We start from the raw sequence: 18,271 nt of genomic DNA on the forward strand, positions 1-18,271 counted from the left end.
CAGAAACTCCTGAAACCTTACTTAACAGAGGAATTAATAACTCCTTCAACAGAATCTATGTTTGATAATTTATAGTAAAAGTAATATTTAATATACTTTGTAATTTTTAAGTTTTTCTTCATAAGATTACTTCATATTGATATTTAAAAGAAAAAAATATCACAATACTTTTATTTTAGATATGTCCTATAATTTAACAAATTCCTCACTGTTGGACATTATTACCTTACTTCTGAATTTCTGCCATTAAATTTTTTGTATTCACACCTTTGTGAACATTTTGCTTAATTTCTTGGGATAAATACCCAATAATAGAGTCTTCTAAGTCAATGTTTATCAAAAGATGAAAGATTATATGATCATTATCAAATTATTTCCAGAGATTGTAACTTTAACATATACTATTAACCACAACATAATGTATCCTCAATCAGATAGGTTAAAAATGCTTCTTCCTATCAGTTTGGTTTTCATTTCTTATCTAGAAAAATTGAACATATTTTCATATTAATGATTTGGGATTTCTTCTTAGAAATTAATTTTCTTTGGTTTATTTTCTTCCAGGAAATATTGGCTTTCCCTATCTGATTTCACCTTGTGTATAAATAATCAGAATTCTAACTGACAGAAGTTAAGCCAAAAGTTAAAAAGAATTCTATAACATGAAATTAAAAGTGTTTAATTAAGTCACTCAATTCCAGATATACACTCTTTATTCTCATGTAGTCCTATGTGATTATGTATTAATTTCATATTTTAGGAAGGTACATTTTATTCTTTCCTTTATAAGAATTCTTTCAGGAATGCAGCCTAAGAAAATAACTGTGTATGTCCACAAAGATACAGACAGCAAAGAATTACAAACAAGTCTACAAGAAAATAGTTAAATAAGTCATAATAACTGCATACAATGTGATCATTAAAAAATGATAAGGCACAAAAAATTTTATGGCTTTGAAAAGTGTTCAGACCCTTAAAGGCAAACACAGGTTAAAAAGATTATGTACAAGGTGAACTCATAACATACAATGCATACACACATACACAGTTTCTAAGACATATAAGCATGGGTGCTAAAATGATGCATTAAATGTTTTGCATTTGATGTTCTAAGTTTATTAAACTGTGTATTATGATTATAATAATTTTTAAAAATCCATTCTAATTTCTTAAAGGTTCACATTCAAATCCTATTTTTGGGTTTATTTTAACAAAGAATGATTTCAATTCCTTTAAGTTTTCTCTATCTTACTAATTCATATGATTTTCACATTATTTACATTAGCAAGAGAACTCCCAAAGGAAGTGAGAAACCTAACAAAAAGTTAATTTTTTTCTTCTTCAGAACTGAAATTGTTAAAGGTTTATTATAGTTAAACATTTAGGAGAATAATAATCAACACCTGGTTTCTCTTCCAACAAGGCCATCCAATTCTTAAATTATAATACCTGCTGGTATCTTCATATGATATTCATCCCTATTAGATCAGTGAATTAATATAAAACGTGACAATTACAAATTACTAATATACATATCCACTAATACTGAGAAGAAATTGAAATAAACTATTAAAGTTGTGCCCAAGAGTTCTTTAAAAAATTTTTTTCTACCTGTATTTTGGTGACAGATCCTTTCCATCATCATGAGGTGGTTCAGGTGGCATTATAAAGACAGTATGCTCACTTTTCTGTGAATCATCTAGTTCTATCAATTTGGTATCTTCTGCTAAATCAAAATCAACCTGAAAATAATTATTTTCTCCAATTAATTTGCATATAAGCAATATCTAATTCTGAAATTTCAACACTTAAGGGAAAAAAATACCTTTTCTGTTTTCTCTGTGCCTTTATCAGGAAACAACTAGAAAAGGAGAAAAAAAATTTATAGTAAAAATGTCCACTGTGAATTTAATAAGTTTTAATCTTAAATCCTGGTTTGGAAAAAAAAAAAAAAAAAATCTTTTTTTTTTTTTTTTTCCAGTACCAGGCAGATACAAAATATTTCACAATATATTTTTTAGATCCTAAACTCTTAGGCTAAAGCATAACATTTGTCTTGTGGCTAACAACATAAAAACAATTTATTTTGATTAGTTCTTTCATAGCCCTTATTCACAAACAAAACATGGCCAAACATAAAGGGAATCTGGCTTCTCAAAAAAATAAGTCCTACATTATCTAAATTTCCTATCTAACTGGAAAATGTTGGAATATCAATGTTATAAATAAAAAGAAATGTTGAATATTTTAGAGTTACAGAACACATTGACAGAATGGGAGGAAATTATTCAAGTGTTATATAAGTCATAAAAATCACTAAGGTCCCAAAAATTAAAGTGTCATAGTATTCTACATTTTATGAATATAACTTCAATTTTTATATAATCTATAGTTAATAAACAATCGGCCCCAAAAATCTACTTAGCAAAAGCAAAAACCGTATTAAAAATTAGAAAACATATATGAAGAAGTCATCACTGTTAAAAAGTAAACTTCTTTAGGATGAATAAGCAAAGTTTTAAAATTTAACATACTTCCAAATATCCTCCATTAAGACAAAAGAAAAATTAGCAAAAGTATTTGAAAAAACATTAAAACAAAGAACATAGGAACATCCATTACCTATAAAACTAATTTTAATTAAAACTAAATCATATCCTATTTATTTAAATAAAAATATGATGACAAGACTTGAGAAGTTCAAGGAAATGTTCTTAGAACTTAACAGTTACAAATCCAAAGTGGGATTCAAAGAGAAAAATTAACTGTATGGTAGAAACTAGATACCACAAAGGAAAATGACTCATATGAAGCCTGGAATCAATTAATCAATACTTTCCCCCCTCCATCTCTCTCTCTCACACAAACACACACACACACAGCCTCTATATTGTCCTCAAGATACTTAGGGCTAATAATAATGATGATTATTCAGTGAAACCAAACTTTTTTCTTAGGATTGGTATATATATTACCTTCTCTATGCAGTCATCAAAAAATGCCAATCCAGTATCTTTATCACTTACAAAACTGCATTCTTCAATGAAACGAATAAAAATCTGTGTTTTGGATAAAAGGGTATAGAATTTTGTATAGGCTCGATCTCGACTTTTTAAAAATCCTAAAGAAAACAAAATTATAATTAAATTTAAACTTTAAAGTAGAACTAAAAGTTATATTCAACATTACTTTAAACTTTTACTTATCTATATTATATTCTCTTTAACTCCACATTTATAGAACCTCTAGTTCCGACACCAAGTTCTTTCTTCCAGATTCAACCATGAAAAAAAAACTAACCTTTTCAGTGAAATCTGAATGCCTCTGAGGCACCTCCAGCTCCAAGGCTCTCAAGTAGAAATTCCTCCCTGCTCTTACACTGTGTACTCTTGAGCCAATGGTCAATATCCAAAAGCTTAATGTTCTCTCTCTGCAGTGCCACCAGATCATACCTGCATGTCTTGTAAAAACTTCTGCTCAGTTAAAGTTCAAGCACCTGTCTAATCCACCCTCTCCCCTATAAATCAGTCATTTGTTGATGAAGGATGTTATTCTCCCTCATTCAATGAAAAAACAGGACACTTGACTCTAAGTCCCTTCCATTTCCTATCATCATCATATTCCACATCCACAAGCACAAACAATGCAATACTTTGAGTTCTTCATTCCTTTATTTTCAATGTTCCTATCATTTATCCCACCTCAACCTTCATACTCAATGGATTTTCCTTCCTAACTACCATTCAGAAAATCCCTCCTTCCAAAATTATCTCATATTTTCAAATCACCCTCAGTCCATTACAAGAGTATCTTGCCTATCTGTTTTGGTTCTACAAAGTTAAGGTATCTGTACCAAACATTTTGTTGTTGTTTGGTGAGGATATGTGGGTGGGGTACAGTCAATGAATCCTCCAATCCACTGTAGCTTTTACTTTCCACCTATACTCTCCTGTCTTCACCTTTCTGCCTATCCAATATTAATTCCATGTCCATATCCATCATTTCAATTACTTTCTTGTCAATACTCTCAACTCTTGAGATCTTTGTCAAACCCACTTAGCATAATCCAGCTTTCTCTAAGTTTATACCAGCATGGCTGAATACAAAGTTAAAAAACCTCCACAAATAGGCAGATCAGAAGCATTATGCCCTTGTCCCTTACCAGCAACAATACTACTACAATTCTGGAGTCAACTTTCCTTTTGCTCATGTTCACGATTATTTCTTATTTTTAAATGTTCTCCTTCTATGTCCTCATCCCATCCCCAAATGATCATAACTTGTATTGCAAGAAAAAAAAGATAATTAAATGAGAACTATCTATATTATCTTACTAGAAAAACTGCTGAATCTTTCTACAACTATAATGCATTCCATCTTTCTTTTTATGTGTCTCCTTCTACCTAAGGATAAGCCCACTATGTAAGCTTGGGACCACTCCAGTGTTCTCTGGACAGTCTCCCTTTCTGTTAGCTACATTTCATCAACAAACTCAAATCTCTCTTTTTTTATCTTCAAAAGAAAAAATTTGGGCTGGGGATATAGCTCAGTTGGTAGAGTGCCTGTCTCACACGCACCAGGCCCTGGGTTCAATCCCCAGCATCGTAAAAAAAAAAAAAGAAAAAAGAAAAAGAAAAAACTTTTCCTGAACAAATGATCCAATCCTTCTCCTTTTTCAATTCTCAATAAAGGACATCACTATCCACTTAGTTGTTCAAGACAAAAACTTCAAAGGTGTTCTTGACCTCTCCTTCTACCTTTCTTTCCACATTCTAATCACCAAGTTCAATTCAATCTAATTCTGAAAAATCACTATTCTGTTCATACTACCACCAATCATTCCAAGTCATCTCCACTGATCACTTGGACCAATGCATTAACTTCCTAATTAGTACATTTATATTTTAGTCTTCAATGCTTCCAATATTATCTCGTCATATAAGTCTACAAGATTTTTTAAAGAGTCAACTGTTTTCAAAGGCTTCCAATTAATCTGCATAAAGACTGAAACCTTTACTAATCTTAAAAGAGTCTCCAAAATCTGACTAGCCTTTCCCATTTAAAAGGGTTTTTTTGTTCTAATAATTTATACATGACAGTAGAATGTATTTTGACACATCATAAATATGGAATATAACTTCTCATTTGTCAACATGATGTAGAGTCACACAGGTCATGTAATCATATATGCACATACAGTAATAATGTCTGATTTATTCTACTATCTTTCCCTATCCCCATGTCCCCTCCCTTCCCTTCACTCCCCTCTGTCTAATCCAAAATAAAACATGGTTTTGAGTCACTTTTCTCTCTACACTTTCTTTTTGTGATACCTCAGGGAATTTCACATGTGTGGTCCTCACTCCCACCACCTAGAAATACTACTTAGTAAAGAAATGATTAAAACAAATAGACTGTCATGGTGGTATAGGTCTGTAATCCCAGCTACTTCAGAGGCTGAGGCAGAAGTATCAAGGACAGCCTGGGCAACTTCTAAGACTCTGTCTCTAGATAAAAAGGGCTGGAGATGTAGCTCTGTGGTAGAGCACCCCTGGGTTCAATTCCCACAGAGGGGAAAAAAAAAGAAAAAGAAATTAATATCTAAGAGTATACAGGTATGTAGTAAAGCGATGTCTTTTTTTCTTCAAATGGATTCTAGACAATAACCAGCAAGAGTTGCTAAAAACAACTGAGTGAAAGGCTGATGGAGAGACTGTAATGAATGTGTGAGCCTAACAATATTTCAGGAACACTACAAAGGGACAATGGACATGTATGGGTGTTCCAATATGATGTAATGGCAAGAAGCGGGCACCATGTGTTTTAATGCTACTTGTCATGAGAACTGAACCAGAATCTAATCAAGGTTCCAGATATGTACTGTTTAATTCAGTGACCACTACCACATGTAGTGCCACTGATCCAACTGAGACATGCCCTAAATGTAAAAGACATGCTGCATGTTAAAGATTTAGTGTGGGGAAAGAAAGGAATATAAAATACTTCATTAAAAACTTTTTAAGGGCTGGGGATATAGTTGGTAGAGTGCTTTAACTTTTTAAATTTAGCCAGGCATGGTAGCACATGCCTATAATCCCAGTGACTCAGGAGGCTGGGGCAGGAGAATTTCAAGTTTAAAGCTAACCTGAAAAACTTCTTGAGACTCTGTCTCAAAATAAAAAAATGAAAAAGGCTGGAGATGTGGCTCAGTAGCAGAGTGCTTGAGTTCAATTTGAAGTAACACCAAAAAAAGTAAATTAAAACATAAAGAACTGGGAATACAGCTTAGTGGTAGAGTGCCTCTAGGTTTAATGCCCAATAACATGTGCGTGCACACATGCGCACACACACGTACACACACACACACACGCACGCACGCACTTAAATTTGATTACATGTTGAAATGACACTATTTTGGATATATTGGAAAAAATAATTGTTAAAATTAATATTCCACCTTTTTATTGTGACTACTAGTAAATTTAAAATTATATATGTGCTCACATTATATTTCTACTGGACAGTAAAGCTCTTGATCCTACCCCAAGTTTACAGAAAATACAGGTAATAACAGAAATATTAAATAATAACACTAGGATACAATCAGCCAAAACCATATAAAACCCAGCAAATTCAAGAATCAAAAGTTTATGGAAGGGATTCTGCCTTTAGGTCCCCTTCTTCCACCCGGGAGAAGTCTGCTTTTACTTTTCTTTAATAAACCTTCTTACTTTCTACTCTACACTTGCCTCGGCTTGCTTCTCTGGCGTTATACTTCAACACCTCAGGAAGCAGGACTAGTCACCAGTAAACGGTGGTATCATCAGGACACACCTGGAAAGTACTTCTTTAAAAACCCTCTTTTCCCCTTGATGGGCAGAATCTCAGCCTCTGTATTAGGAGTCCCCTGGTTTCTCCTTTGCTAGCAGAGCAATAAAACTTCTTTTTCCTCTTTCTCAAAACTTTGTCTTCTTTATTGAATTGGTATTGGGGACACAAACACAAGAAGGGAGAAAAAAATAAGGGCACTAGAAAAGTTGGAACCTCTGGCATCTACCTACATAAATAGTAAACACAGCCCCCTCAGATTCTAAGAGAGGATAAAAACTAAAGTCACACAAAATGCTCTATTACAGCCACATGCAGTGATGCATGCCTGTAATCTCAGGACCTTAAGAGGCCGAGGCAGGAGGATCACAAGTTTAAGGATAGCCTCGGCAACTCAGTGAATTCTAAGCAACTTAATGAGGCTTTGTCTCAAAATAAAAATATTTTAAAAGGGTTGGGGATGCAGTTTAGTGCTAAAATGCCCCAGGTTAAATTTCCAGTAGCAAAATAAAAAAATAAAAGGATAAAAAATGCTCTATTTAAAAAAAAAAAAAAAAAAAAAAAAAAAGTTCATGGAAGAAATGTTACCCTACGGGGAAGGGAAGAAGAAAAAAAAGAGGGGTCTATCATCCACCATTTGCCTGCCTCTCGCCTGTCCATTGCCTGCCTTACTCCTATCCATCACCCAACGCTCAAGGTTCACCTCCCGATCGTCCAACAATAGTCAGCACACTGATCGCCAACCGCCAGTGGAGCACCAGTTGCCTGCTGCTGCCTGGAAGTTCACTGTTACAGTACCTGCAGGTTTGATTACACGTGGCTGCCGCCATTTTGAGACAATAGCCAGGCCCCATAGGACCCCTGGCCGGACTGACTGAGTCCCATGTCCAGGATCCCTCAGCCCAACCGATCACTCCCTGCCTCTGGGCCCTCACATCAACTGACTGCTCCCTGCTGCCAGGACCCCCAAACCAACTGATTGCGCACTATCACCGGGACCCCAGACCGACTGATTGCACCCGGCCTCCAGGATCCCACAACCACACCTAACACACCGGACCTCCAGGACCCCTGCCGGACCAACCGCATCCCGTCTCCAGGACCTCCAGCTGACCACGTCCACCCCTGAGCTGGAGCTCCCCATTTGCCAACACATTTGGAAGCCAGAGCACCCATCTTGGATAATCCTGGAAGCCATAGCTCCGATCTTTGGGTGGGGCAAATCCCATCCTGCGACGCCTGCTGGAGGCTTGAAGCTCATTGTCAGGTTCTTCTCATGCATCAGGCTACTGAACACTGGGAGGCTTCATTAGTATATGACTGTTATACAGTAGATTTTCTTTTTTTCCTTTTTAAAAAAATATGTTTTTATTTCTTTACTTTTCTTGCTTTCTTTTCCTTTTGTTTACCTGTTCCCTCAGTCTCTTTCTCCCTTTTTTGCATGCTAACATCCAATTTCTTTTGATTACACTCTCACCCTTTCTATTTTCTAGAATTTCTGTATATTCTTTTCTTATCCCATTAACAGTCACATCCTACATCCCTCTGAATCCTCCATTAGAAACTGCAGACCTTATTGCAAACCTGTTTGTTTTACTGAAGATAATATTTGAACTCATTCTGTTTATTATGACAATTCTGGTATTGTCCCCATAGGGGTTATTTGGTCTAGGATTGCATAGTATCTGATTTGGGCACTGCTAATATTGATCTCCCCTTAAAGAAGGGGATTTGGAAACCTATAGGGAGAAATCTGCAATACCCCAGATCTGCACTGCTAGAGGGGAAGATACATGAACAACATGAAAAAACAAGGGAAGAAAATGATCCAAACAAATCTAGATTCTATAGTAATAGAATCCAATGACAGTATGGTAGAAGAAATGTCAGAAAAGGACATCAGATTATACATGATTAAGATGATTCACAAAGCAAAGGATGAGTTAAGAGAGCAAATGCAGGCAATGAATGAAAATACCAATAAGCAGTTGAAAGAGCACCTGCAGGAAGCAAAAGATCATTTCAACAAAGAGACAGAGATTCTCAAAAACAACCGAACAGAAATCCTTGAAATGAAGGAAACAATCAAACAAATAAAAAACTCAATAGAAAGCATCACCAAAAGACTAGACCACTTGGAAGACAGAACCTCAGACAATGAAGACAAAATATTGAATCTTGAAAATAAAGTGGCCCAAACATAGAAGATGGTAAGAAATCATAAACAGAATCTCCAAGAACTATGGGACATCATGAAAAGACCAAATTTAAGAATTATTGGGATTGAGGAAGGCACAGAGATACAAACCAAAGGAATGAACAACCTATTCAATGAAATAATAGCAGAAAATTTCCCAAACCTGAAGAATGAAATGGAAAATCAAATACAAGAGGCTCACAGAACAACAAATGCACAGAATCACAACAGATCCACACCAAGGCACGTTATAATGAAAATGCCTAACATACAAAATAAAGATAGGATTTTGAATGCTGCGAGAGAAAAGCATCAGATTACACATAGGGGGAGACCAATACAGAAAGCAGCCGACTTCTCAACCCAGACTCTAAAAGCTAGAAGGGCCTGGAACAACATATTTCAAGCTCTGAAAGAACATGGTTGCCAACCAAGAATCCTATACCCAAAAAACTAACCTTCAGATTTGAAGATGAAATAAAATCCTTCCATGATAAACAAAAGTTAAAAGAATTTACAAATAGAAAGCCTGCACTACAGAATGTTCTCAACAAAATATTCCATGAGGAGGAAATGAAAAACAACAATGGAGGTCAGCAAAGGGAGGAACTACCTTAGAGAAAAAACACTCAAAGGAGAAACCAAGGCAACTTAAAAACCAAAAATAAGCCAAATGACTGGGAATACAAATAATTTCTCAATAATAACCCTGAACGTTAATGGCCTAAACTCATCAATCAAAAGACATAGACTGGCAGATTGGATTAAAAAGAAAGACCCAACAATATGCTGCCTGCAAGAGACCCATCTCATAGAAGACGACATCCACAGACTAAAGGTGAAAAGATGGGAAAAAACCTACCATGCACATGGACTCAGTAAAAAAGCAGGGGTTTCCATCCTTATATCAGATAAAGTGGACTTCAAGTCAAAGTTAGTCAGAAGGGATAAAGAAGGACATTTCATACTGCTTAAGGGAACCATAAATCAGGAAGACATAACAATAGTAAATATTTATGCCCCAACCAACGGTGCATCCCTGTACATCAAACAAATCCTTCTCAATTTCAAGAATCACATAGACCACAACACAATAATTCTGGGCGACTGTAACGCATCGCTGTCAACACTAGATAGATCTTCCAAACAAAATCCAACCAAAGAAACCATAGAACTCAATAACACAATCAATAACCTAGATTTAATAAACATATATAGAATATTCCATCCATCAACGAGCGGATACACTTTCTTCTCAGCAGCACATGGAACCTTCTCGAAAATAGACCATATGTTATGCCACAAAGCAGCCCTTAGGAAATGCAAAAAAATAGAGATACTGCCTTCTGTTCTATCAGATCATAATGGACTGAGAGTAGAAATCAATGACAAAATAAAAAAGGGAAATTACTCCAACCCTTGAAGACTAAATAATATGCCACTGAATGAAACATGGATAACAAAAAACATCAGGGAGGAGATTAAAAAATTCTTAGAGTTCAATGAGAATAATGATACAACATATCAAAATCTCTGGGACGCTATGAAAGCCGTACTAAGAGGAAAATTCATTGCACGGAGCGCATTCCAGAAAAGAATGAAAAGTCAACAACTAAATGACCTTACATTACAGCTCAAAGCCCTAGAAAAAGAACAGAATAACAGCAAAAGTAGTAGAAGACAGGAATTAAAATCAGAGCTGAAATCAATAAAATTGAAACAAAAGAAACTATTCAAAAAAATTGACAAAAAAAAAGTTGGTTCTTTGAGAAAGGAAACAAAATAGACAAACCCTTAGCCACACTAACAAAGAGAAGGAGAGAGAAGACTCAAATTACTAAAATACAGATGCAAAAGGAAATTTCACAACAGACACCACTGAGATACAGAACATAATGAGAAGCTACTTTGAAAATCTGCATTCCAACAAAATAGAAAATACCAAAGACATTGACAAATTTCTAGAGACATATGCTACTCCCAAACTGAACCAGGAGGACATACACGATTTAAACAGATCAATATCAAGCAATGAAATAGAAGAAGCCATTAAAAATCTACCATCAAGAAAAGCCCAGGACCAGACGAATTCTCAACTGAGTTCTACAAGACCTTCAAAGAACTCATTCCAATACTTCTCAAAGTATTCCAGGAAATAGAAAAGGAGGGTACCCTACCAAACTCATTCTATGAAGCTAATAATATCACCCTCATACCCAAACCAGGAAAAGACACATCAAGGAAAGAAAATTTTAGACCAATATCCTGATGAATATAGATGCAAAGATCCTTAACAAAATATTGGCAAACCATATCCAAAAACATATTAAGAAAATCGTGCACCACGATCAACTGGGGTTCATCCCTGGAATGCAAGTATGGTTCAACATTCGTAAATCAATAAACGTAATCCATCATGTCAATAGACTTAAGGATAAGAATCATATGGTTATTTCAATTGACGCAGAATAAACATTTGACAAAATACAACGCCCCTTCATGCTCAAAACACTAGAAAAAATAGGGATAGTAGGAACATACCTGAACATTGTAAAGGCTATTTATGCTAAGCCCATGGCCAACATCATTCTTAACGGAGAAAAACTGAAACCATTCCCTTTAAAAACGGGAACAAGACAGGGATATCTTCTTTCACCACTTCTACTCAACACTGTCCTCGAAACTCTAGCCAGAGCAATTAGACAGACTAAAGAAATTACAGGGATACGAAAAGGAAAAGAGGAACTTAAGCTGTCACTATTTGCAGATGACATGATTCTATATTTAGAGGATCCAAAAACCTCCTCCAGAAAACTTCTAGACCTTATCAATGAATTTAGCAAAATAGCAGGCTACAAAATGAACACGCATAAACCTAAAGCATTTTTATACACAAGGGACGAAACAGCTGAAAGGGAAATGAGGAAAACAATTCCATTTGCAATAGCCTCAAAAAAAATAAAATACTTGGGAATCAATCTAACTAAAGAGGTAAAAGATCTCTACAATGAAAACTACAAAACATTGAAGAAAGAAATTAAGGAAGAACTTAGAAGATGGAAAGATCTCCCATGTTCTTGGATAGGCAGAATTAATATTGTCAAAATGGCCATACTACCAAAAGTGCTATACAGATTCAATGCAATTCCAATTAAAATCCCAACAACGTACCTTAGAGAAATAGAGCAAGCAATCATGAAATTCATCTGGAAGAATAAGAAACCCAGAATAGCTCAAGCAATCCTTAGTAGGAAGAATGAAACAGGGGGTATTGCACTACCAGAACTTCAACTATACTACAAAACAATAGTAACAAAAACAGCATGGTATTGGCACCAAAATAGACAAGTAGATCAATGGTACAGAATAGAGGACATGGACACAAACCCAAATCAATATAATTTTTTCATACTAGACAAAGGGGCCAAAAATATGCAATGGAGAAAAGATAGCCTCTTCAACAAATGGTGCTGGGAAAACTGGAAATCCACATGCAACAGAATGAAACTAAACCCCTATCTCTCACCCTGCACAAAACTCAACTCAAAATGGATCAAGGACCTTGAAATCAAACCAGAGACCCTGCATCTTATAGAAGAAAAAGTAGGTCCAAATCTTCAACATGTCGGCTTAGGATCAGACTTCCTTAACAGGACTCCCATAGCACAAGAAATAAAAGCAAGAATCAATAACTGGGATAGATTCAAACTAAAAAGCTTTCTCTCAGCAAAGGAAACTATCAGCAATGCAAAAAGAGAGCCTACAGCGTGGGAGAATATCTTTGCCATTCATGCTTCAGGTAGAGCACTAATCTCCAGAATATATAAAGAACTCAAAAAACTCTACACCAAGAATACAAATAACCCAATCAACAAATGGGCTAAGGACATGAACAGACACTTTGCAGAAGAAGATCTACAAGCAATCAACAAACATATGAAAAAATGTTCACCATCTTTAGTAATAAGAGAAATGCAAATCAAAACTACACTAAGATTCCATCTCACCCCAATTAGAATGGCGATTATCAAGAATACAAGCAACAATAAGTGTTGGAGAGGATGTGGGGAAAAAGGTACACTCATACATTGCTGGTGGGACTGCAAATTAGTGCAGCCACTCTGGAAAGCAGTGTGGAGATTCCTTAGAAAACTTGGAATGGACCTACCATTTGACCCAGCTATCCCACTCCTCGACCTATACCCAAAGGACTTAAAATCAGCATACTACAGAGATACAGCCACATCAATGTTCATAGCTGCTCAATTCACAACAGCCAGACTGTGGAACCAACCTAGATGCCCTTCAATTGATGAATGGATAAAGAAACTGTGAGATATATATATATATACACACACACACACATATATATATATACAATGGAATATTACTCAGCTATAAAGAATAATAAAATTATGGCATTTGCAGGCAAATGGATGAAATTGGAGAATATCATGCTAAGTGAGATAAGCCAATCTCAAAAATCCAAAAGGCAAATGCTCTCACTGATAAGCGGATGATGACACATAATGGGGGTGGGAGGGGGCAAGAATGGAGGAAGGAGGGACTGTATAGAGGGAAAAGAAAGGTGGGGGGGGAGGAAAAAAATAACGGAATGAATCAAACATCATTACTCTATGTAAATGTATGAATATGTAAATGGTATGCTGTTATTCCATGTACAAACAAAAACAACATGTATCCCATTTGTTTACAATAAAAATAAATTAAAAAAAAGAAGAGGAACAGATTTCTCAGGAAAATAATGGGGTGTAAAAATTAAAAGAATTTCTCCATTCACAGTACAAATACAGGGACATTCACTATATTTTAATATGAATTCCTAAGAATTTTAGTGAATATTTCTCAGTAGCAATACAAAATAGTAGAAAATATCTTTCACTTAAAATAAAGCAACTGTAATTTCCATGCTACTCACCCTGTCGATCAAACAATGAATCTACAGCTGTGGCTTTATTTGAAGGAGCCTCGGTGATTGGTCTGAGATACGTTCTATATCCTTTTAAAACAGATGCCATGAATCGCAAAAATGCCTCTTGAATTTCCATCTCAAGTTGTGTCATCTTTTTCTGCCAGGAGAAATCTGCTTCAATTGGAGTCATTTCGATGGCTGAACCTTCTTGAGTTTTTCGGTGAACTGACAAAAGGAAGTAAAAGCAAAACTGGCATTAATATTTGAATCTATTTACATACTTGTGATTGATTAAGGAAATAGTCAAAATAAAGCCTATGGCTTCTTGAAATTCCTGTCTGCATTAACATAAAGAAATCAATGACAGAGGCTAACCAGAAAGGCTCAAGCAGGCAGTGCACAAAAATGTGCTGAAAAGATCATGCATGAGCCAGGTGAGGAGGTGCTTGCCGGTAATCTGAGCAACACCCGTGGAGGCCAGCCTCAACAATTTAGCAAAGCCCTGTCTCAAAATAAAAATAAAAAGGGCTGGGGATGTAGCTCAGTGGCAAAATGTTGCTGGGTTCAATCCAAGTGCTGGAAAAAAAATCATTAATCACATATAAATTTTTATTACTAAAATATTATTATGTAATAAGACCCTCAGAGTAAAATACATTTACTAAAAAAAATTACTTTGCGGGCTAATCCCAACACTGACCTCTCTCCCCAGATTTTTTACCCGTACATTTACCTGTCGATAGCTGAGGATACAGTTTCCTTAAGGTGCTAAGTAGATTTTTACATGGCTTTTTAGGCAGCTGTTTCCAGTTCATGTTCTTCTTTTCATCTGATCTATTAAATAAGAACACAATTAATAAGATTTGTTATTTATAATCTGCTTTTACTAAACAAGAACTTAGAAAAAGGAAAGAACTTTTTACTGACGTTAGGATTGATATTGAAGAGTTGGAATAAAAGGTTTTCAAGGAACTTCTCTTTTCATTTGTTTGCTTCAGTAAAATCTGTATACCTCATTCTTTAACCCTCCAACATAGATTTTTCAGTGTTGTAGCTAGCAAAATAACACTGAATTAAAGTATTCCCTCAAAAGTTACATTTTAGAATTATACTAAATTCAGTGTTAGCTCTGACTGACTTGAGACCTCAAGTTACCATAATCCTATTCTAAAATATTATGTGCCTGCCAGACAAAATGGTGTATGCCTATAATACCAGTGACTTGGAAGGCTGAGGTAGGAGGATCACAAGTTCAAGGCCAGCCTCTGCAATTTTAATAATGTCCTCAGCAACTTAGTCTCTGAATAAAAACTAAAAAGGGCTGGGGATGTAGCACAGTAGGTAAAGGGCCCTGGCTTGATTCAGTACTAAAATGAGTAAATTAATTTTTAAAATTTTTTTCTAGTTGTCAATGGACCTTTATTTTATTTGTTTATATGTGGTGCTGAGAATCCATCCCAGTGCCTCACACGTGCTTGGCAAGTGCTCTACCACCGAGCTAGAACCCCAGACCCTAATTAATTTAATTTAATAGGAATTTAAGTGAGGATTAAAAGTACATTTAGTTAATTCAGTTCTCAGTCATTAAAAGATAAATCAATCGCAACACCATTATTCAATACAATCTATGATCATAAAATGCTAAATATGCAAACTCACAAAATGACCATTTATTTTTATTCATTTGGTACCAGGGATTGAACCCACAGGCACTTAACCACTGAGCCACATCCCCAGTCCCTTTCTGTATTTCATTTGAGACAGGGTGTCACTGAGTTGCTTAGGGCCTTGCTAAGTTGCTGAGGCTGGATTTGAACTCAAGATCCTCCTGCCTCAGACTCCTGAGCTGCTGGGATTACAGGCATGTGCCACCACACCTGCTAGAAATGACCATTTTAAAAAGCATTAACAAAAGTTAACTTTCCCAAAATTTTTATTAGCAGAATACAGCAGATAAAATGGCCTGAAAAACCCTCTTCATAAAAAAGTGGGCATAAATATTAGACTCATTCTTTTAAATTTATAGCTCAGCTGATAAGAAAATTGAGGAAGTCTTCAGTGACTAGAAACCCAGAGTAACACCAACACCATGGCCACATCTGCCTTAAGGATTAAAAGAGAATTTTGGATTTTTTTTTTTTTTTTTTTTTTTTTTTGGTACTGGAGATTGAACCCAGGGCACTTTAACATTTTGCTACACCCCCAACCCTTTTAATGTTTTATTTTGAAACAGAGTCTCACTAACTTGCTCAGGGCCTCACTAAGTTGCTGATGCTGGACTCTAATTTGCTATCTTTTTAAAAGTCTTCAGAGAGCCAGGGGTGGTGGCAAACACCTGTAATCCCAGCAGTTTGTGAGGCTGAGGCAAGAGGATTGCAAGTTCAAAGTCAGTTGCGATAACTTAGTAAGGTCCTAAGCAACCTAGTGAGACACTGTCTGAAAATAAAAAAGAAAAAGGGCTAGGGACATGGCTCAGTAGTAAGCATCCCCAAGTTCAATTCCTGGTACCAAAAGAAACAAACAGAAGTCTTCACAGGACAGGAAACAGTTCTGGTCCATCAAGTAGGTTATGAGAACTGAGATCTTCAAATAAAACTGGGGCCCTCCTAAGGTTGGCTCACCTCAGATTTCACCTGGGGGAAGAGGGATCTCCCCCTGAGAACTCATTACTACAGGCCTGCCCACTTTAAGGCACAGGCTGAGGGTCTGACTACATTACCAGCATGTTTCAAGAAACACAAAGTAAAAATTAACTTCAAGTACTCCCTGGTTGTTAACACCATCAGCACACAAGTAATCACATCTTCTGGGGAAGGACAACCAGCTAATAAAACAGTTAACGCTACTATGTACAAAATATATATTTTAACATCTCTCAAACAGGAATGTTTTGAAATTGACAGCATGTCAAATTTAACCCTGATCAATTTCTTTCGTTTTATGAACCTCTGATATTTTAGTGCTTTTTAACCTCCCAACTTACAAACTGTTGTTACTATTCATATAATCATCAATTTGTAACCTGATCCTAACATTTACCATCTGTGTGATTTGTACGACTCAATTATTAATTTTCTTTTTTTTGGGGTTGGGAGTATACTGGGGATTGAACTTGGGGGCACTTAACCACTGAGTCACATCCCCAGCCCTATTTAGGGACAGAGTCTCACTAAATTGCTTAGCACCTTGCTTTTGCTGGGGCTGGTTTTGAATTCGAGAGCCTCCTCAACAGCTGGGATTACAGGTGTGAGCCATCACAACTGGCAATTATTAATTTTCTTATCTGCAAAATGAGGACGATAATGTACCTGACATTTAAGGGCTATTGTGAAGTGATAAAATGCATTTCATCTGATCTAAGGGACCATCAATTATAAAACTCATTGTTGTTTTTGTACCAATATGAGTGAAAGGATGGCTGGGCACATGACACACACCTGGTAATCCCAGTGGCTCAGGAGGCTGAAACAGAAGAACCATGGGTTTAAAATCAGCCTCTGCAACTCACCAAGGTCTAAGCAACTCAGGGAGACCCTGTCTCTAAATAAATACAAAAAAAGGGCTGAGGATGTAGCTCAATGGTTAAGCACCCCTGGATTCAATCCCAGTACCAAAAAAAAAAAAAGTGAAAGGATGTTGCCAATTAAAGTTTATTCAAAAGTGGGGAAGTGGGGGGATATAGTTCAGTGTTTAGAGTTTCCCTAGGATAAGGCCTTGTAAGCAATCCTCAACACTGCAATAAACAAAGCCTACTTAAGTTTACTGCTTGAATGAAAAGCAAATATTAACTTTTAAGATTACATATCCATATTAAAATGTTTAGGGAGAGTGGGATGAAGATTAGTGAGAGAATGGAAGGCTAACATACACAAGACCTTGAGTTCAATCCCCAGCACCACACACATTAAATAAAAAATAAGGGAAATACATAAGAACATACAATAATACAAATGCACTACATTTACAAAGTTCAGAACCCTTTCATGATTAAAAAAAATAAGAAACTAATGACAGATGGAACCTACCTCAACATCATAAAGGCTATAGATGACAAACCCAAAGTCAACAACATAATGAATAGGGAAAAACTGAAAGCATTTCCTTTAAAATCTGGAACAAGGATATTCACTTTCACCACTACTATTAATATAGTACTAGAAATTCTAGCTAGAGCAATTAAGCAAGAGAAGGGATAAAATAGAAAAGGAAGTAAATTATCACCATTTGCAGATGATATGGTTCTATACTTAGCTGATCAAAAACATTTCACCAAAAGACTGCTAAAGCTAATTGTGGGAAGCCATCCTTAATTA

General features: G+C 35.8%; 1 protein-coding gene across 4 annotated transcripts in view; it reads right to left on the reverse strand.

Annotated features, from left to right (window-relative positions):
• The window catches only part of Dennd4c (DENN domain containing 4C), a 130,586-nt gene that overhangs the window by 56,316 nt on the left and 55,999 nt on the right, over positions 1-18,271 (reverse strand). For all 4 annotated transcript variants that reach the window (XM_047524120.1, XM_047524123.1, XM_047524121.1 and 1 more), the window contains 5 exons: positions 14,692-14,792; positions 13,965-14,183; positions 2,976-3,121; positions 1,826-1,861; positions 1,612-1,742 (listed from right to left, as the gene is read on the reverse strand). In XM_047524120.1, the coding sequence (XP_047380076.1) occupies positions 1,612-1,742; positions 1,826-1,861; positions 2,976-3,121; positions 13,965-14,183; positions 14,692-14,792 (633 nt within the window). The remainder of the gene's footprint in view (positions 1-1,611; positions 1,743-1,825; positions 1,862-2,975; positions 3,122-13,964; positions 14,184-14,691; positions 14,793-18,271) is intronic.

Source organism: Sciurus carolinensis, chromosome 14, assembly GCF_902686445.1.
Source record: "Sciurus carolinensis chromosome 14, mSciCar1.2, whole genome shotgun sequence".
Classification (NCBI taxonomy): domain Eukaryota; kingdom Metazoa; phylum Chordata; class Mammalia; order Rodentia; family Sciuridae; genus Sciurus; species Sciurus carolinensis.